Source organism: Felis catus, chromosome E1 (genome assembly GCF_018350175.1).
Source record: "Felis catus isolate Fca126 chromosome E1, F.catus_Fca126_mat1.0, whole genome shotgun sequence".
NCBI lineage: Eukaryota > Metazoa > Chordata > Mammalia > Carnivora > Felidae > Felis > Felis catus.
The window spans coordinates 58,561,453-58,579,368 of NC_058381.1; the positions used below are offsets into that span (position 1 = coordinate 58,561,453).

At 63.3% G+C, this 17,916-nt stretch overlaps 1 protein-coding gene and 1 long non-coding RNA gene across 10 annotated transcripts in view; one reads left to right on the top strand and one right to left on the bottom strand.

The window, feature by feature from the left end:
- The window catches only part of LOC109494493, a 32,928-nt gene extending 16,671 nt beyond the window's left edge, over positions 1-16,257 (top strand). The window contains exons 3-8 of the long non-coding RNA XR_002738136.2: positions 1,113-2,192; positions 3,755-5,167; positions 7,873-8,017; positions 9,084-9,266; positions 9,416-9,999; positions 12,071-16,257. This is a non-coding gene — a long non-coding RNA (uncharacterized LOC109494493). The remainder of the gene's footprint in view (positions 1-1,112; positions 2,193-3,754; positions 5,168-7,872; positions 8,018-9,083; positions 9,267-9,415; positions 10,000-12,070) is intronic.
- The window catches only part of RBFOX3 (RNA binding fox-1 homolog 3), a 448,365-nt gene that overhangs the window by 18,124 nt on the left and 412,325 nt on the right, over positions 1-17,916 (bottom strand). For all 9 annotated transcript variants that reach the window (XM_023244204.2, XM_019818344.3, XM_023244208.2 and 6 more), the window contains one exon: positions 3,233-3,487. In XM_023244204.2, the coding sequence (XP_023099972.1) occupies positions 3,233-3,487 (255 nt within the window). The remainder of the gene's footprint in view (positions 1-3,232; positions 3,488-17,916) is intronic.

Genomic DNA, 17,916 nt, shown 5'->3' on the forward strand with positions numbered 1-17,916 from the left:
AGCTCTCACCCAAAGGAGCGGGGGAGCCCTGGGCACACAGTGGAGGGGCGCGGGAGGGCGCTGACGAAGTGAGGCGCCTGCGGCCTTCCTGGACTGAGTCTCTACCCTGGGCCTGTCCTCATAGCAGGGCTGAGCCCACTGTGAGCCTCCACGGTCCGGGGGCCTCCTCCGGGCCTCACCGTAGAGGCCTTTAAGGGGAGCCAGCTGAGGGCCAGGAGGGGGAATGGGGCGTCGGGGGGGGGTCATGCGGGATGAATCGTGAGTGGGGCCAGGGCACAAGCAAGAAAGGAGCCCCCTCACCCGAGCGCAGCTACACGCAGAGGCAGGTGAACGGGTTCAGTGGCTGTAAGACAGTAAGGTGGGCGAGTGTCCCCGGTGGGGAGGGGGATGCGGTGGGGGGTGGGCCGGGCTGTGCTGCCTTTCCCTGGGACTCCCCATTTCTTTCCTGTCGCTTTTAAAGCAATCTTTGGCCCCAGGGCTCCAAGGCAGGGAAGAATGAAGCAACAGTGACCACCTCCCCACCGGCCTCCCTCCTGCCCCGTCTGGCCACAGCGTCCTTGTTCTTCTCCGTGTCACCTTAGCCATCACTCAAGGCCAGGAGCTGACCCCTGGTGGGTTAGAGGCAGGGTCCACATGCCACCCAGGGCACCTCCATCCCCAGAGCCTGCAGCCCCTTCACCTGGGGCTCCCCGAGGTCACTCAGCACAGAGAGAGGCCTAGAGAGACCCTAGTGGGGGCCAGCGGCCTGGCGGGCACTCAGGCAGCAGGCAAGGACCTGGCAAGCTGGCCTGGGAGGAGGCGTTCTCCACGGGTGGGTAGCCTCAAGCCATCTGTTTGCGACGTCTTCTTCGTCGTAAGGGGCAGCCCCCTCCTTGGGCAGAGCCGTGTGCTCCCACTGCGGACTCTGGGCCACGGAACGTTCTAAGCTCTCTGCCGGCCACTGCACCTGTTGCACTGATGCTGACGGATGGCCTTGTCTGTCGGCACCCTGCCAGCGTGGTGGCGGCACGCGGCGGAGTCTCCCCGGGCTGGGGGGGACCGGGGGGGGGGGATACATCTGCTCCTCCCCTCTGCGCTGCGACCAAAGTCCACCCTTTTCCTTTTGCTTAAAGCTCCAGGAGCGAAGCACGCAGGGGACCGAAGGCCACAGCTCCTGCTAGCGTGGCACCTGCTGGCTGGGGAGGACAGAGAGGAGGCTGTGGTGAGCGGAGGACCCCGCCCACAAGGATGGGATGTGTGACCCAGCACAGAGGTGTTCAGGCTTCAGCTGGGAGCTCTGGGCAGCTTCTCTGGAAAGAAGAAGGTGGCTAGCGGAATCTCAGAGTAAGATCTCCTCTCCTCCCAAGGTGGGCAGCCTCTGCCTGTGGAGACACTCCAGGGGCTGAGTGCTCCTGGCCTCCAGCGGTGGCCCAGCTCTTTGCCTGGGTGTCTTCAGGTCCTCTGCAGGGCTCAGGTGGCCCCGGGGCATGATGAGTCCCGGTCGCTCCTCCTCCGTATCCCTGGACGGAAGACCTACGGACCCTGACCCCCTTGCAGGGACTTGGAGAGACCCGAGCCGACCGAAGGAAGGTCAAGGCTCCCCATTCACCAGGCCCGGGAGCTCTCCTTGGGAGGCTCTCGGCCTGGGAAGTGAGATGCTCACCTCTCGGCACGAATCCTTTCTGGGACTCCTGAGCCCCTTCCACGACCCATACTCTGTCCCATGACTGGCCCCCTGTTGACTTTTACGTCCTTGACTGGTGGGAGCCGGTGGCCACCGCGGGGCAGGGTGGTCATTTCTTCCGTGTGCCCCCAATGCTGGCTCAGTGCGTGCCCCCCACAACCGTCTGCCCAGTGAAGGAAGACTTCATGCTTTCCCCCGTTAGGCCTCATCTGGTGATGCAGGATGTCAAGCAGGCCCCCTGGCTGGTGTCTGCCGTGCAGGTTTGTGTGGTTGGCCCCCCACTCCGAGGCATCTGCCCGTCTGGCCATCCTGTCTCTTGTACTTGCTCCCAGGGCAAATTCCCGGGCCTCAGTGTCTGCTCACGAGGAGGTCACGTCGCGGGAGGTTTGGCCGGACACATGCTTTCCCATCAGAACGGGCCCATCTGCCAGCACTGACAGTGCACAGAAAGGCCCCTCTCTCTGGCTCTGGTGTGAGCACACCCCCTCGTAGGTTTCAGGAAGCAGAAGCAGACAGAGCGGCCCCAGAAGTACGTGTCAGCTCCGGGTTCCAGGACCCGCGGGTGTCGCCTTTTCCCTCTGTAGGAACCCTGGGGGGGGGGGGTGGCGCCCATGGGACGTGGGGACGCAGGGAGTGGTCAAGTTGACTCAGGCTGGTGGCAGTCCGCACGGGGAGGAGGGGCAGCGGCTGGGCCCCAGACGAGGGTCGGGGCCAGCCCAGCGGGCAGGTGCGCCCACACAGGGAAGGTGGGTAGTATCTGGATCCACACGGTGCCCCCTCACCCCCGGCAGCCAGGCTGGAGCAGGGGGAGGGCTGAGGGAGCGCAGGGCAGGGGCGCCCATCGGGACGCTGCCAGGGCGGGGCCCCTCCCGGGCGGCACAGGGCGTGCTGGCCTCCTGCCCAACCCCTGCCAGCCAGCACTGGGAGGGAGCCAGCAGGGACAGCCGGATGCCCCCAACGCCCTGGGGCGGGCAGGGGCGGGCGCCTGGAGGAGGCACTTGGGAGGGCCGGGGAAGGGCTGGAGCAGGCGGGGTTCATTCAGGCTGGTCCCCGGGAGGGGGCTGCCCTCGTGGGACGCCCACCCCCCCAGGCCGGCCGCTCGCTCCCGGCCACAATCCTTCGCTGTCAGGGAATGTCTGAGAAGCGGCCGGCTCAGCACTTTCTCCTCGGAGCCGCATTACGACCACATAATCAAGGCTCTCTGATTGGAGGGCAGCCGGGCGGGTAGATTACGAGCGATTAGAAACGATCGCCGTGCCCGCAACCCGAGACACGCGAGGGGCCCCAGGCCTCCTCTCCCGCCGCCCCGTCCCTGCCTGCACAGACACCCGGGCCCGGGCCTTGACCGGCTGCGGGGTCACTGCCCACCCAAGGTGCCTGGCCTTGGTGTGACAGAGACCCTCGGTGTCCGAGGCTGAAAGCCCCTTCCCCGGGGGGCAAGGACCTGGCTCCCCAGCACGAGGCCCCTCCCGGCCCCTGACCTGCTGGCCCGCACGGCCCTGCCGAGCCTCCCCTCTGGGTGGGCGTGCCCCCCCCCGCCGAGGCTCCGGGCTCCAGGGGCCCCCTTACCGGCACAGTCTGGGCCCCAGCGATGGGCTGCGTGCTGGCCTCGGGGCCCGGCTGCTCGGGGTGGGTCTGTGCTGGTGTGTACAGGGTCATGCCGTGCTCCGGGGGGACCGGGGTCTGGCCCGAGTACTCCTGCGTGGGGTGCGGAGGGGGTGGCGCGTACTCGGCGGGGATGCCGTTCTGTGGCGGAGGGGGGTACTGGGCGGGGGGGTAGGGCTGGGCCATCGCTTCAGGCGGAGCCGTGGCGTCCTGATTGCCCTGTGGGGGGAAAGAGAGTGGCTGGTTAGACCGTTGGCGGGCCCCGTCCCTGCCCACCTTCCTTGTGAGAGTTCACGGGCTGAACGGGGCGGAGGGGGGCGGGTTCCAGAAGCTCCCGTGGCCCCTCTGCATTGCCCAGGCCCCCTGGGTGGTGGACTCCCCGACACGGGGCTCCAGATCTGAGCCATTAGAGGGGACTGCCGGGGCGGCAGGTGTCTGGGGAGCTTAGGGCTCGAGACCACTCATGCACACACTTGTCGTTGTCAGACCTGAGGCCACTAAAGTCACAGGAAACCGTAGGAAAGGACCCCACGTGACGTCGTGCACCCTGTACCCAGCATCAGCCAGCGGTGACCTTTCGTGACGCCATCCCACTGATCCAGACAAGACACAGAACTCTCTCTCGTTATCCTTAGCGCCACACCCACACCCTCCTCCCCGAGGAAGGCTTTCAGCCTTGATTTTCCCATTGGTAAAGGAGGTGAAGAAGAACCTCTGCCCAGAAGGTGATCAGAGTTGATCCCACAGAACTCGGAGTCCGCACCACACGGCCCCCCTGATGGCCCTGATGGTGAGGTGTGGTCTGTGGGGCACGGAAGGTTCTGGCTCTGTCTCGATGACAACCCCTGAGCACATCTCCAGAAGACCCCACCCCACCCTTGCAGGGCTGCTGCCCCAGGCCCTGGGCAGGATCCCGGCAGAGCAGAGGGGTCTTCAAATGGGGAGCCTGGACCCAGCAGCATCACCTGGGATCTTATCAGCAGTGCAAGGTCTCGCCCTCACCCCAGACCTCCCACTGCAACCTGGGCACCTGTGGGAGCCCCTGATGTGGCCCTGGGAGGAAGGGGCCCAGAGAAGGGACTGGGGTCCTCAGGCTGTCAGAGGGGAGGTGGTGGGGAGGGCGGGCTTTCAGCAGCCCCTCTGAGCAGGCGAGACACTCTCTGGCCTTCTGAGGGTGTCCCCAGGGGAGAGAATGCCATCTCTGAGAATCCCGCCCCCCGGCGCGGAAGGACCCCTGCACAGACTTACGGTACTTTCCTGATGTCTCCCTGGGGAGGAGCCCCGTGCACTCCCATGTTGCCCCTGTCACGCCGACCGACCGTGGCGGGTTTCGAGGCTTGTTTCCTTGTCCACCCCTCCCCCTGTATGAGATAGGTGCTCCTCTGCCCCGTCCTTCATCGGTTATACTCATTCACCCATAACTGTGGGGGCGCCAGGCCCAGGGCCCGTGGCGGAGAGTCAGGCGGGATGGGCAGGCCGGCCCGTTCAGACTGCAATCCGGAGCGGGGGTAAATTCGGACAATTACCCAGAGCGTGAGGTGCCCTGGCCTCAGGAGGGTGTTGACGAACGCGCGAACGCCCCGGGCTGGGTGTTCTGTCTTCCGGCCGGGGCCCCGTCCACCTGCCCACCTCCCTGCTAGTGGGGGGCTGGGGGCCCACTCTCTGCCAGCACCCCCCCCACCCAGTGCCAGCCTCCCTTCTCAGCGCCCACTACCCCTAACTCCTGGGGTGACCCTGCTGAGCGCCGATGGCCCCGATGGTGAGGAGCCGAAAGTCCTGTCCTCCTCCTGTGCAAAGCTGCCGGGTCCCACCTCTGTCTGCAGAGACTGAAGCCCGGGCAGTGCCGGAGTTCCAGAGAGCAGGAGGGGAACACGCGTGTGCATGCACACACGTACACTTGTGAGTGCACGCCCTTCGCTGGACATCCCCCCTCACCGCTCCAAAGTAGCCCGTGAGGTCCCGCTACCTGCTGTGAGCAGATGTGCTGGCGGGGGAGGGGGTGGGCTCAGGGTGGGGAAGGGTCAGGTGAGGGGAGGTGGAGGGTTGGAGGAGGCCAGGGAGGGTTGGAGGTCAGGACAAGGGGTGAGGGGAGCGGGAGGGGGCAGGAGGAAGAGGAGATGGCCAGGGTAAGGGGAGGGCACTGTCAGAAGCCTCCAGAGATCAATTAACTGATAAATATTTGATCAGAACCTTCACTAACATCTTCCCGGTGTCCCCGCTTCCCTACCTCCTCCAAGGCCCGGGAAGGAGGGGCTCTTCTCCCCTGCGTGCCTTCTCACCCCACCCCCACCTCTCCCCACCGCCCTCTTCCCTGGGTCCCCTCGGGACTGAGTGACAGCAGACGCCCCGTCGTTCCCCCCCACCCCTGCCCCGTCCCCGCCCCACACTGCAGTGGCTCCCCGGGCTGGACACAAAGGCGGGACACCAGGCAGCATGTTTGTGGTTACTGAGTGCCGGGGTCCGGAGGCGTCTGGGTGGGCAGGAGGTGGCATTTGGGCCATTTAGCACAGGACAATAAATCAGCACGTCTGAGAACATGGTGCTCTCTGCTTTGCAGACATTAACTCACTTAATCCCCCTCCAACCCACAAGGCGAACAGCGCTCCCCATTTCCCAGCCGATAAAACTGAGGCACAAGGGCTAAGTGACGGGTCAGGCTGCCATGGCAGGAGCTGGGAAGGCAGCGCAGGCTGCCCGGCCCTCAAACCTATGCCTCTGCCCCTCCACGCACAACTGTGGCCCTTCGCGGGGGTGTCTCTGCGGGGGGTGAGGTTTTACAGCTGAGTGACAGAGTTCAGAGCCTGGGCTACACAGGCAGGGCTCCCTCTTAGCCCCTGGGTGGCCCTGGGGGACCATCCATCCTCTTTGACAAGTTCCCTCAATCTGCAAGAGGTCGTCACGGCGCCCGGACAGAGGAAGTGCAGCATAAAGGCTGGCGACTGTGACTCGGGGGGTCTTGGGGAGATCCTCACCAGCCCTGCCTTGTGTCTCCCCCACACCCGCGCTGGAGGTGGTTGCGGTCAAGCGAGTGGCTCTCACCCTGGCTGCACACCCCACGCCTGGACCCCTCCCCAGGGCGTCTGAGTCAATTTACATCCAAACTGGCCCAGGAGGTGCTGATGTACAGTTCAGGCTGAGGGCCCTCGGGCCGGACTTGATGGGAAAGCAGGGGGTACCAGGTGCACCCTCGGGGCTCGTAAATGCCTGACCCAAAGAGGGCAGCATGGCCAGTGTCACCACGTTCTTTTTCGTCCTTCTTTCTTGGTCTGCTGGGGCCAGAGTCAAGGAGAGGCTTGGCTCTGAGGCATGAGCCGAGCAGAGTCCTCCTGCTGGGCTGGGGGCTCGTCTCAGCCGGCGGCATTTCAGAGCAGCCTGTGAACATGTCTGGCTCCCCAGGGGACTGGAAATTCCCAGAGCACGAGGGCAACTCACTCATTCTCTGCTCCCGCGTCCCTGCACTCAGCACAGCACTTCACCGCACTCGGAAGAGTCTCAATGCACATCGGATGGGTGGGCGGGTGGATGGATGGATAGGTGGATGGAGGGATGAATGGACGGACCAATGGACAAATAGGTAGATGAATGGGCGGATGGATAGGTGAATAGATGGATGAGTGGATAGAAGGATGGAAAGATGGATGGATGGACAGAGGATAGGATGGGTGGATAAAAGGATGGGTGGAAAGATGGATGGATGGATCAATGGATGAATGGATGGGTGGAAAGATGGATGGACGGACAGATGGACGGACAGATGGATGATGGACAGACGGGTGGATGACTGGATGGATGTATGAATGGATGGGTGGAAAGATGGATGGATAGATGGACAGATGGATGGACAGACAGATGGATGACTGGATGGATGTATGAATGGATGGGTGGAAAGCTGGATGGATGGATGGACGGACAGATGGATGGATGGACGGACAGATGGATGGATGGACAAACGGATGGATGACTGGATGGATGTATGAATGGATGGGTGGAAAGCTGGATGGATGGATGGACGGACAGATGGATGGATGGACGGACAGATGGATGGATGGACAAACGGATGGATGACTGGATGGATGTATGAATGGATGGGTGGAAAGCTGGATGGATGGATGGACGGACAGATGGATGGATGGACAGACAGATGGATGGATGGACAAACGGATGGATGACTGGATGGATGTATGAATGGATGGGTGGAAAGACAGATGGACAGATGAATGGATGGGTGGAAAGATGGATGGATGGATGGACAGATGGATGGATGGATGGGTGGACAGGTGAATGGATGAGTAGCTGGACAGTTATTATCCCACTCCCTTTTCCTCTCTCGTGTCATCACATTAGCCTGATAAAACCAGTAAGATCCAGCTCTGCCCACTGTACTCCATGGCCCACACCGCGGGAGAAAAACAGAAGATCACCCTGAACGATTCACTTAAGTTCACTGACCCCTGATAGAAGCAGGCCTGGCATGGCCACTCAGCTGTCGCTCAGCTCTGGGGGACCAGTTAACTTACCCTCCTCAACCCTCCCTTCTCCGCTACCCTCGCTCTTGGCGATAAACGTCCACACTCACCTGTTGGCCTGCCTGCCTCCTATCCTAGAGCCCAGCCCTTCTCACCAACACGTGCTCACGGTTCTGGTGACCCACTGCAATCCCTCCCGTGACCGGAATGGGAGAACCCCCTGGACCCCGCAGCCTCGTCAGCCTACACCCCGGATTCACTGCTTCCCCGCAGAGTCTCTTGAGTGAGCCGCCTGGACCTCTGGCCCCCAGTCCCTTTACTCCCACACTTTCTCAGCCCCACTCCCAACTGGCTTTCCCGGCACCGTTTCCCGAAACCACCTTCGTCAAGGTTCCCACGTCTGCCATGCTGAAAGCCTCGCTGGGCCTCATCCCTCGGCAGCACTGGAGGTGCTGACCGCTCCTCTCTCCAGAGACACTGTCCTCTCTCGGTCTGGTCAAGCCACACTCTGTTCGTTCCCTGGCTTCGTTGGAAGTTCCTTCTACATCTGCATTACTGTCTCCTCCCCTCTCCCCAACCTGTAGATGCTAGAGGTCCCCAAAGCCCAGTCCTTGGACCCTCTCTTCTGTGGCTATCTTCACTGCCTCAAGGTTCTCAGTCTCAACTTTAAAATAGCAGCTGTATGTGGGCCAACCCCAAGTTCTATCTCCATCCCGGGCTCTCCCCCAAAATTCCGCGGTCTGCACGCCTCATACGCACGAGTCGAGCTTGACCTCCCCCTCCCCATGGTCCCCATCAAACTGCCCCTCTTGAGGTCTTCCGCATCTCAGGAAACACCCCTGCCCACAGGCCAGGGCTCAGCCCTACACCTGGGGTGACACCTTTCTGTCCACTGCAAACGATCAAGCAGGAAGTCCTGTCGGCTGCACCTTCAACACGTGCCCAGAACCCAACCACCTTGACCAACTCACTGCTCCCACCTGGGTCCGGCCCCCACGACGTTCCCGTCTCCCTGCTTCTGCCCCCACCCCTACAGTCCGTCCTCTCCGAGTAAAATCCAGAGTTCCGACGTGGCCTGTTGGCCCTGCCTGACCTGGACCCCCTAATCTTGGGTCCTCACGTCCTGCTTCACTGTCCTCGCTTGTTCTCTGCTGATCACAAGGGTCCCTGCTGTCCCTTAAACATCCAGTTCTGGCCTCGAGGAATTTGCACTGGCTGTTCCTTCCGCAGGGACACCGTTCACCGCACACCCCATGGGAGGTCTCCCCTCCTTCAGGGTCATGTTCTCAGGGAAGCCCCCGCTTTGCACTCTGCATCCCCTGACCTGGCTTTGCCCTTCTCTGTCTCAGAGTCCTGACGTGGCCATCATGTACGGTCTGCCTCCCGCCCCAGGACGTCGTCTCCAGGCAGACCTCACCTGTTGCCGAATCATCTCCTGCACCCAGAGCGTGAGGACACACAGTAGGACTGTGACAGAGGCGCACCTCGCGGACGAGCGAACGTGTCGTGACAGCGGTCACCAACAGAGCTAAGTGTGTCCCCAGTGCCACTGCACGGAGTCCCCATAACAAGCCTGGGGGCCGGGCTCCGTGGGAAAGTGGGGGGCGGACAGCCTGGGCCGTGCTCCGCATCTCACGTTCTCAATTCTGCGGGGCGGGTATTTCGATCGCCACGTTTACAGAGAGGGAGTGGAGGCACGGAGGCAGAGACCAGGGCACCTGCCGGGGGTTCCGGAGCAGGTGAGCACACAGAGTCCTCCCGTCCCACACCCTCCGCTGCACGTGTGCTCACTCCAGATGCGAGGGGGGGACGGCCCGAGGCGAGTCTGCAGGCGGAGGGTGGTGGCCTGCCCGGTGCTGGGCTGGAACCCGCCCCTTCCAGCTGCTGCCGGCTCACGAGTACACGAGTGCTGACCCGGAACATCGTTTTCCAACTCCACGTTTGGTGACCTCACCTTGGCAGCGTGAGATCGGCCAGGGTGGGAGCATCCACACCCCACGAACTGGCAAGTGCCACCCTTCAGGGCTGGGTCTGTCCCCGGAGAGCTGGCTGTTAAGACCCTGGGGCCCACGTCCCGGCAGAGAAGCGGTACCGAGCACGACTGTCTGCAAAGCCAGAGTTAAGTGCGGCCCGAGCAGCTTTACGGAGCCCCTCCTCCGAGCCTGCGTTTGAACGGGAACGAGGCGCAGGCTGTGTCCGCGAGGAGCTTCTGGCCCAGCAGGAGCCAGCCATGCCCAGAAGACACTACCAGAGGCTGGATGGAAGGTGAGAAGTTCCAGAAAGATCGATGTTCCTGCATCTGGCAAAGGGGAGCCGAGGGGAGCAGATGTCCCGTGTGGCTGGCCTTGAGGGTGGGGCCGGGGCTCTGTGAGTGACTTCACCTTGGGTCCGCCATCTGTCCAGCCAGCCTGGCTCTCCCCTCGCCCGAGAGGTGACAAGCGTGGGCTGCACCTGTGCCCTCTGGTGTCCGCCCAGAGGAGAGCGCGTCCAGGGTATTTAGTCCCTGGCTCCCTCCCCGGGAGGCTGTCTCGGGCTGGCTGTGACCTGGGCCAAGGGGGCCTGGACCTCCTCTGGAGGGTGACCCTCCCCCCTCCTCGGGTCCACTGGCTGCTCCCTCCTCACCCCGTCCCGAGGTGGCGGCGGCTCGGTCACCGTCAGCGCTGGGGTCCTGCGTGCTCCCCGACACTCCCCCTCTGTCCACCCTCCCGACACTGCTGGCAACAGTCTCACGTGGAATTTCCCCATGGCGAGGGAGGGAACCAGCTACTCCCTCCTGGATCCTGATGACGTGCTCTGCTGAAGGACCAGGCGGGCGTCTCTACAGGGAGGTGGGTCCTCTCGAGGACGCCTCGCCGCTGAGCTGCCTGGTCTTGGCCCCTGCTCCCCAAGGGGCTGCCCGTGGCACCAGGATCCTCAGCTGCTAAGTGACACCAGGCTCAGCCTTACCTCTTGGTCTGTGGAAGAGGACGGCGTCCTGTCTGCCTGGAGGCAGGGGCTGGCAGGGAGGAACCTTCATCTTTAGGATCTAGAGCTAAGGTCCCCCCAGGTATCTCTGCCCATCCCACTGGCCCAAAGCATCCTCTGTCCCAGCCTGAATTCCCAGGTCCCCCGGCCGGTGCGTTCCCGTCCTGCTGGGGTGAAGGTCCCCGTGCGTGTGAACGGATGGACTGGTGGGATGCTTGGGGAGCAGGGTCGTTGGGGGAAGGGGAAGGGGTCAGTGGCAGCCAATGGCGCCCCCCCCCGCCCCCCAGACCTTCTCTCTGCAGTCCCTCTGGCTCCTCCGCTCACAGTCCCTCCAGGACAATCAGGCTAATTGCCTCTTGGACTCCTCACCCCAGGAAGGAGGGCGCCGCAGGCCCCGGGCCCGCAGGCCAGGCTGCGGCCGGGAGACTGGCGGCACAGGCTGGGCAATGAGCCATTTCTCCACCCCTGGGCAAAGCTGGCTCCCAGACAGGGCGGAGGAGGGGGCGAGGCAGAATGGCAGAATGGCCCTGGCGTGGACCAAACTATTAGGGCGTAGCGTGCCCACCCCACTCTGTACCACGGCCCCCTGCCCGTCAGGTGTCGGACCCCCACCCTCACAGCCGTGCCACGCACACCCATATGTCCCCAAGTCACCAGCGTCTGCTGAGCTCCACTGCCTGCCTGGCACCAGGGCACATCCCGGTGGTGAGCAGGGCCTGCCCTTGGGGCCCTGCAAACTCAGTGACTTCCTGGTGACCTAAGAGTTGGGGGTCACAAGCTACGTTTCATAGAGGGGACCCTGCGGCCACAGGCCACGTGACGAGCGAGCAGGAGGTCTGGGGCACTCGCAGTGTGGAGGTGGACGTGGCAGAGGCCAGCGGGGAAGTGGGCAGGGGACCGGGTCTTGGAGATGTCTCTGCACATGTGGCTGGAACCACAACGGGGCAGACAGACGTCAACTTCCCAAGCCCCGGCCATAGCCTGCTCATCCAGAGGCACACAGCATGGGATGATTCCCAGGGCCAGGAAAATAGGAGGGCTGGTTTCCAGAGGACACCTGTCCAGAGAGCCCTTTGTGAGCACTCCTGGCCCGTCCCCCAGCTCCCGAGAGAGGAGAAAAGTCAGGCTTGGGCTGGCCTCCAGGAGGCAGGAAGTAGCACCCAAGTCTCAGGGGCCTTCAGTGACAACTGAGCCAGGGGACCTCACGGCTCTGACCTCCCAGCCTGGAGGTGGGATGGCCCTGTGTCCCCCGTCCCCCGGCCCCCAACCCAGGCACGCACACATGAGGCGGTGGCCCCATCCCCGACCGCGGGTGACACCCAACCTGCCCGCCGGGCAAACTGGGACCCTCCCGTCTCCGCCTCCCTGCCAGGCGCCCCCACTGGGTTCTGCTCGCTACCAACGCGAAGGCTCCTTTGGTCTTGGAACAGCTCTGCCAGAAAGCTCCTCCACGCACTGAGCTGAAACCTGCCTTCTGGAAACTTCCACCCAGCACCCGGCTCAGCCTCGGGGCCTGCACCCCTGCAGTCCACGGACTCACGCTCCCGTGGCTGACGCTCCAAGGAGCGGAGAATCCACACGGCTACACCTGCCACTGTTGCTCCCGGTGCACGTCCAGGAACGTGCTGTGGTTGCTCCTGTCTTATGGGTGAGAGAAGGCAGGCGAGGAGCCGTGCCTGAACCCAGGCCGGCGTCCTGGACTGTCGCCACGGCTACAGCACCTTCCCTTTCCCAGGTGCAGGGGGGTCTGGTATGGGGGCCACGGGAGGGAGTGTCACGGAGCAAGGGGACCACTCGGGACAACGCCATGAACCGTGGGAAAGCATGCGGACGCTCAGGGTGGGTGACAGACAGGAAAGGGGTGGAGAAGAGCGTCCCTCGGGGCATAGAGGAAAATCACTAACACATTTCGTTGTCTTCTCGGAGGGGACCTTCCTGTTTTCTTAATGTGCCAATCACCGGAAAGTGAAGTTTTGGGGAAAAAGACGACGAAAGTATGGGAAGGCACGGGGACGAAGCCGGGTGCAGGATGACGTCAAGGGGACGGGTGCCCACTGACTCTTGTCCCGGCAAGCCCCCGCGTCAGGACTCTTTTAGCATTCCTGCCACCATGATGCTTGGTTCTGGCAGAGAGGTCCTGCTGTGATTCAAAGAGCGCTGGGCAGGAGTATCTGCTTTTCTGGATATTTCCAAGGATGGTGGAGCCCGGCCCTGCCTCCAGGGACAACCGGGATCTCAGAAAGGGACCCTGGAGGATGTTCTACCCGCTCGGCTGAGGAGGAAGTCGGCAGCGGGGAGGTGGTGAATGCAGACGGGGCGGGAGGGTGAGCTATGGAGAGCAGGAACACCACTGCCGGATACGCACGAGGACCCACCGGCTGCCAGGTTCTGGGTGCCTGGGGCGCACCAGTGAGCACGGGCCGTCTCAGGGAGCAGACACCCCTGTGGAGGCCCCCTGGGCATTAGCTAAATTTGAAATGCATGATGTGATTTTCAGGGGCAGCCAATTAGCGTCTCCATGGCGGTTGGCTCAGGTTAACCTTCCCATCCTGGGCCACCAACTGAGAGCAGGGGCCTGGCCCGGAGGCGGCTGGTGACTCACAGAGGGGCTCCCCACGCACACGGCGGGGGGCACAGAAATGGAAATAAACAGTCCCAACAGCGATCCCAGGGAGAAACAAGAGGCTGCTCCAGGATTCAGCCGGGGTCACTGGCACGGGGGCCAACGGGGTGGACAGCCACAGCACATGGCTTTCTCTCTCGCAGGTTCTTGCCCTCTGACTCAGTTGCATCCTTACCCCAAAACAGGCCATCTTCATGGCTCACGGGCTTCTGACCCCAACTTTTGGGGCTCAGGCACTGGCAGGAGAGCATCCTTGCCAGGCGGGAACAGAGGCACTCCAGCCAGCCCAGGCACCCCGGGAAAGCTGGGTCCTAGCAGTGAGAGGGTGAGCCTGGGAGCCCTGGGGGGCAGGGCCAGCCCCCATCTCCTGCCGAGACCCCACTGGGCCCCCTTGCACCCCATCCAGCAGATTCACAGCAGAGGCTTCGCTCCTGGACACGCTCATGCCTCCCTCCCCAAGTTCAAGATGTTATTCCAGAGGTGTGCGGTGGGAGGCAGTGGTGGGGAGTCCTTGCTGGTGAGCACCTTAAGGCCAGAGACTTCGGGGTGAGGATTGTCTAAGCAGGTCATGCTGGGGCACGCCTCAGGGCACAGCTGGGCTGCTATCACAGAACAGGCAACCCGGATGGGCAGGGTGATGCCTTAGCATTCTAGAATTCTATTCTAGAACGTTCTAGTATTCTAGAACGTTCTAGAATCTCTGCGGTAGGGGTTGGGGGGAGGGTGTGGAGCTCCAGACCAGGAGAACCCTGAGGGCCAGAGCTCTTCACGAGAAGTGAGCCCCTGACACAGTTCAGGCACACAGCAAGTGCTTGGTAAATGCTCAGTAACGCGGGGGATTGTGGGAGTGACAGCCACTGGTTGAGGGTTTTCGAGAGCCCGGCACTGGGCTTAGGAGTAACAACGTGCCGTTTCGTGTGACGGTCAGACGACCTGTGAGCTGGCCTCCTCCAGAAGTTGCCTGCCCGCGTGCACACAGCCAGCACGTTGCAGAGCTGGGATCCGGGCCCAGGCCCAGCTGACTCAGAGCCACTGGATGCTGCCAGACCGGCACGGACTGTTGTCTGAATAGGAGCAGAAGAGGGTGTGCCCTCCACCCACTGCCTGGAAGAGGGTCGGAGGCCCGTGGTGCTCGTTCCCCGTCCCAAGACTCAGGAGGCCTGTTCTGCCGCTCGCTGAGCCTGCTTCCCAGACACCATTCTAACCGAGCCGCCGGCCAGGGTTTCCTGAGCCCGTCCTGAGAGCCCACCTCTGGGCTGGACGCTTCCCTCTGGTGCTCAGAGGGCTCAGCCCCGGGCCCTCCCGTCCCCACCTCGGTCTTAGCAACTGGCTCCGTGGTGGGTGCGTGTGGTGGGGGGGGGAGCCCTGCTCTGTGGCGTCTACGGTTTCCGTGGCGTAAAACTACCAGCAAGAAGCGTCTGAACGCGGGGCTTGCGGGGACGACTCCAGAGACCCTGGGGCGGGAGAGGGGGCCGCCCCGGTCGGGCTCCCGATTCACCTCCCTGGTCTGAGCAAGAGGAGGTGTGGGAGGGCCAGGGACACGGTGCTATGTGTGACGGGGCTCTGTGCAGGGCTGGGGCAGGGGCTGCTGGGAGACCAGGGGTCGGCGGGCCAGGGAGAAGGGGGGGGCAGCGCTGCTTGCTGGGTGGGAGGCTGGGGGCACGAATCCACCTGAGCGACCGCTCCCCCCACCGCTCCATCCAACCCGTCTGTGCCCTGGCAGCTGCTTTCGTGTCTTTTATCAATTAGGGCTGTCGGATGGCGCATCATACTCCACGTCATCGCATTCAGGGACCGTTAGGCTGGCTCTCGGCGGCCTCTCCTCCTTTCCTCCTTCCTTCTCCGCGAGGAGTCTGGTGCCCAGGCCGCCCCGATGCCCCAGAACACGCAGGGCGCTCCGTGTGTCTGCTCCCACCCCGGGACCGGGAGACACTTTGGGGGAAAGGCAGGCAGAGCCCCCCCAGATGGGCAGGACCCTGACGCACTGGCAAGTTTACAACCTGGAGTCCGGCTACGCCCCTGGGCGACTCGGCGCGGGCCTCGCTGCGTTCCTGCTGGCCCCTCCACCTGCCCTCCACTCCACCAGAATCACGGGTCCCCCGCCCCCCCCATTTGTGTCTCCTCGTCCTGTGTCCACAGCCTCTCATTTCCCAGTAGGGCCTCAAGCCTCTGCCTCATTGGCGCTTTGGAGGCTGCAGGTGGGCGATGGGGCCAGGTCACCCCGTAACCTGCGAGGTCTGAGTGAGGAGCCCTACCCCCAACCACACAGAACACATGAGGCTTACGTGGGGGCCCAGCCTGGATTCCCGATGAGCCCTCAGCACGAGTGCCGGTGCCCCCCACCCCCCGCGGCATCCCGGGCACCCTGCCTCCGAGGCTGGGAGGCCTGGAGACGTTTGTTCTCGTCTCCCTGCCATGGCCCAATTTCTGCGCATTCGCCATGAAAGCTGGTGGTGCCGGCCAGAGCGAACGCGGTGCCGGAGCAGGATGCGGCCGGGCCAGCCTGGCGTGTGCAAAGCAGCTCCGAGGGTGCCCCGCGTGCCCCTTGCCGTGTGTGTGCGCTCAGTGCAAGCTCCGTGTGCCCCGTGAGTGTGCCGGGCGCGCCCCGCGTGCTGTCCGGGGCACCTGCTCTCGTGGACAGAAAAGTACCCCACCAGCCTCCCGTCTCCCCGCTGAGCCGCGGGCACGGCCCCGCCCACAAATGGGGCTGCAGGCCCAGGCCGTGAGCACCGCCCGAGAACCTGGCCGCCACCGGCAGAAACCGCAGGTCCTTCCCGGGTGATCCCTGTGCTCACCCCAACTCCAGCGGCTAGGGTGGCGAGCACACCCGGCCCTGGGCCTGCTTATTTGACGTGGCAGAAAAGAGGCCTCGGATAGGGCGTCACGGTTTTCTCTCTTTTGCTAAGTGTATTTCAATGAAGAGTTTTCCTTGTAAACCCGTGTGCTTCAGGCGTGTAAGACCATCTTGTGACAAGGGGTCCTAGTGCCTCCCCAGATGCTCAGGGGTTCCAAGAACAAGAAACTGAGAACTTCTGGTCCTGATGGACCCCCGATGGGGCCAAGAGGTGCCACACCTCCACCCCCTGGAACGGAGCCGGCCCCGCGGCCAGAGCCCGCAGCCACTCAGCCCAGACTCAGCCCCAACCCGCTCGGCGGAAAAGCCCCAGGCGAGGGGACGGATTTTTGCGCGATTAAGCCGTAATTCCCTCCAAGCCCACTGCATACAAATCATAAATAATGTGGCTCCGTAAATCCCTTCTCCCCTCAGCTACACCTCCACCAAGCTCCCCTCCTGCCTGGGGAAATCAGTGAGGAGACGTCTGGCTGATGGGGCTTGGAAAGCAGAGAGCGAGAGGTGGGTGGAGGGGGGGGGGTTGCTGGGAAGCAGGTTCACCCCGGATTGTCCATCAAGTCAGAAGGAAACACCACCCACCGGTCCCAACTCCTGGGTCTGTGCAGACCTCGGGGCTGCTGGGCTGGGCAGGGACCGCCCAGGCTGGGGTCTGCCTCGGGCACCAAGCCCAGGTGGGGTCTCTGCGGGAGGGCAGGCAGTGGGGGCCCGAGCACTGCCGCGGGTGTCGGCCAGGGAGCTGAGAGACTGCCCCCAGCGAGCAGCGGTCCTTACCCGACTTCACGCACGCCCCCGGGGCTCTGCTGTGCTCTGAACCCGCAGCTTTGTGTGTGTACGTGTGTGGGCATGCGCCACAAAGAACCATCTACAGGCGCCGGGTGCTCCCCCGTGGGGACAGGTGGGGGGTCTCTCGGTCTACAGGAGACCGTGCGTGAGGCCAGATCGCCAGGCATGCCAGGGCTGCTGGCGGCAGAACTGGGGGTACCGTCCGTCACCTTCGCGGAGCCTCCCCCTTCCGCCCCCACCAGGCACTGGGAGAGCAAAGCCTTCTGGGCACAGGGACCCTCTTCAGACTGTACAGGTGTAGGGACAAAAACAGCTACTAGAAGGTGGTGTGCAGGCCCCAAGAAGGTGCTGTGTCCGCTGTTCCTCCCCCTTTCACTGGTGAGAAGAGTGGGTGAGCACCCTACACCCCTGTCCTCCAAGCGTTCAAACACCTCCTCTGGGAAGCCTTCCAAGCCTAACCCCGTGATCTCCACTCTCAGCGGACACCAGGCTCCTACTCAGTGGGGTGGAGAGAACACTGTCTGGGCCAAAGCTCCCTGCCGGGGCCTCGTGAAGACAAACCTATAGGACAGTTGACAAGGTGACCCCCAGAAGGAGGACCACCGACAACCCCCCCCCGCCCCCCCACCGAGAACACATTAACAAGTGTCCTGGGCCACTCCCCTTGACAGTGCGGGGCATCTGGCTCTGCGTCCCTAGGGACAGCCCTCTGCATCCACAGCGGCATCCCTGTGCCTGTTCCCTGCATATTCATTAAGCGATATTAGCATTATTAATGGCCCGTGGTCTTCATCTAGCAAGTGGAACAGGATATTAAGCACGGTGGCCCAGACATGAGGTGGGCAGTTGGGGTGTGGATGGAGGGTGGGTGGGTGGCTGGGAGGGGGTGGTGGGCAAGACCCTTCCTTGGGTGTAGCCCAGGGTCTGTGCCCAGTGGCCTCGGGTCCTAGACACCCCC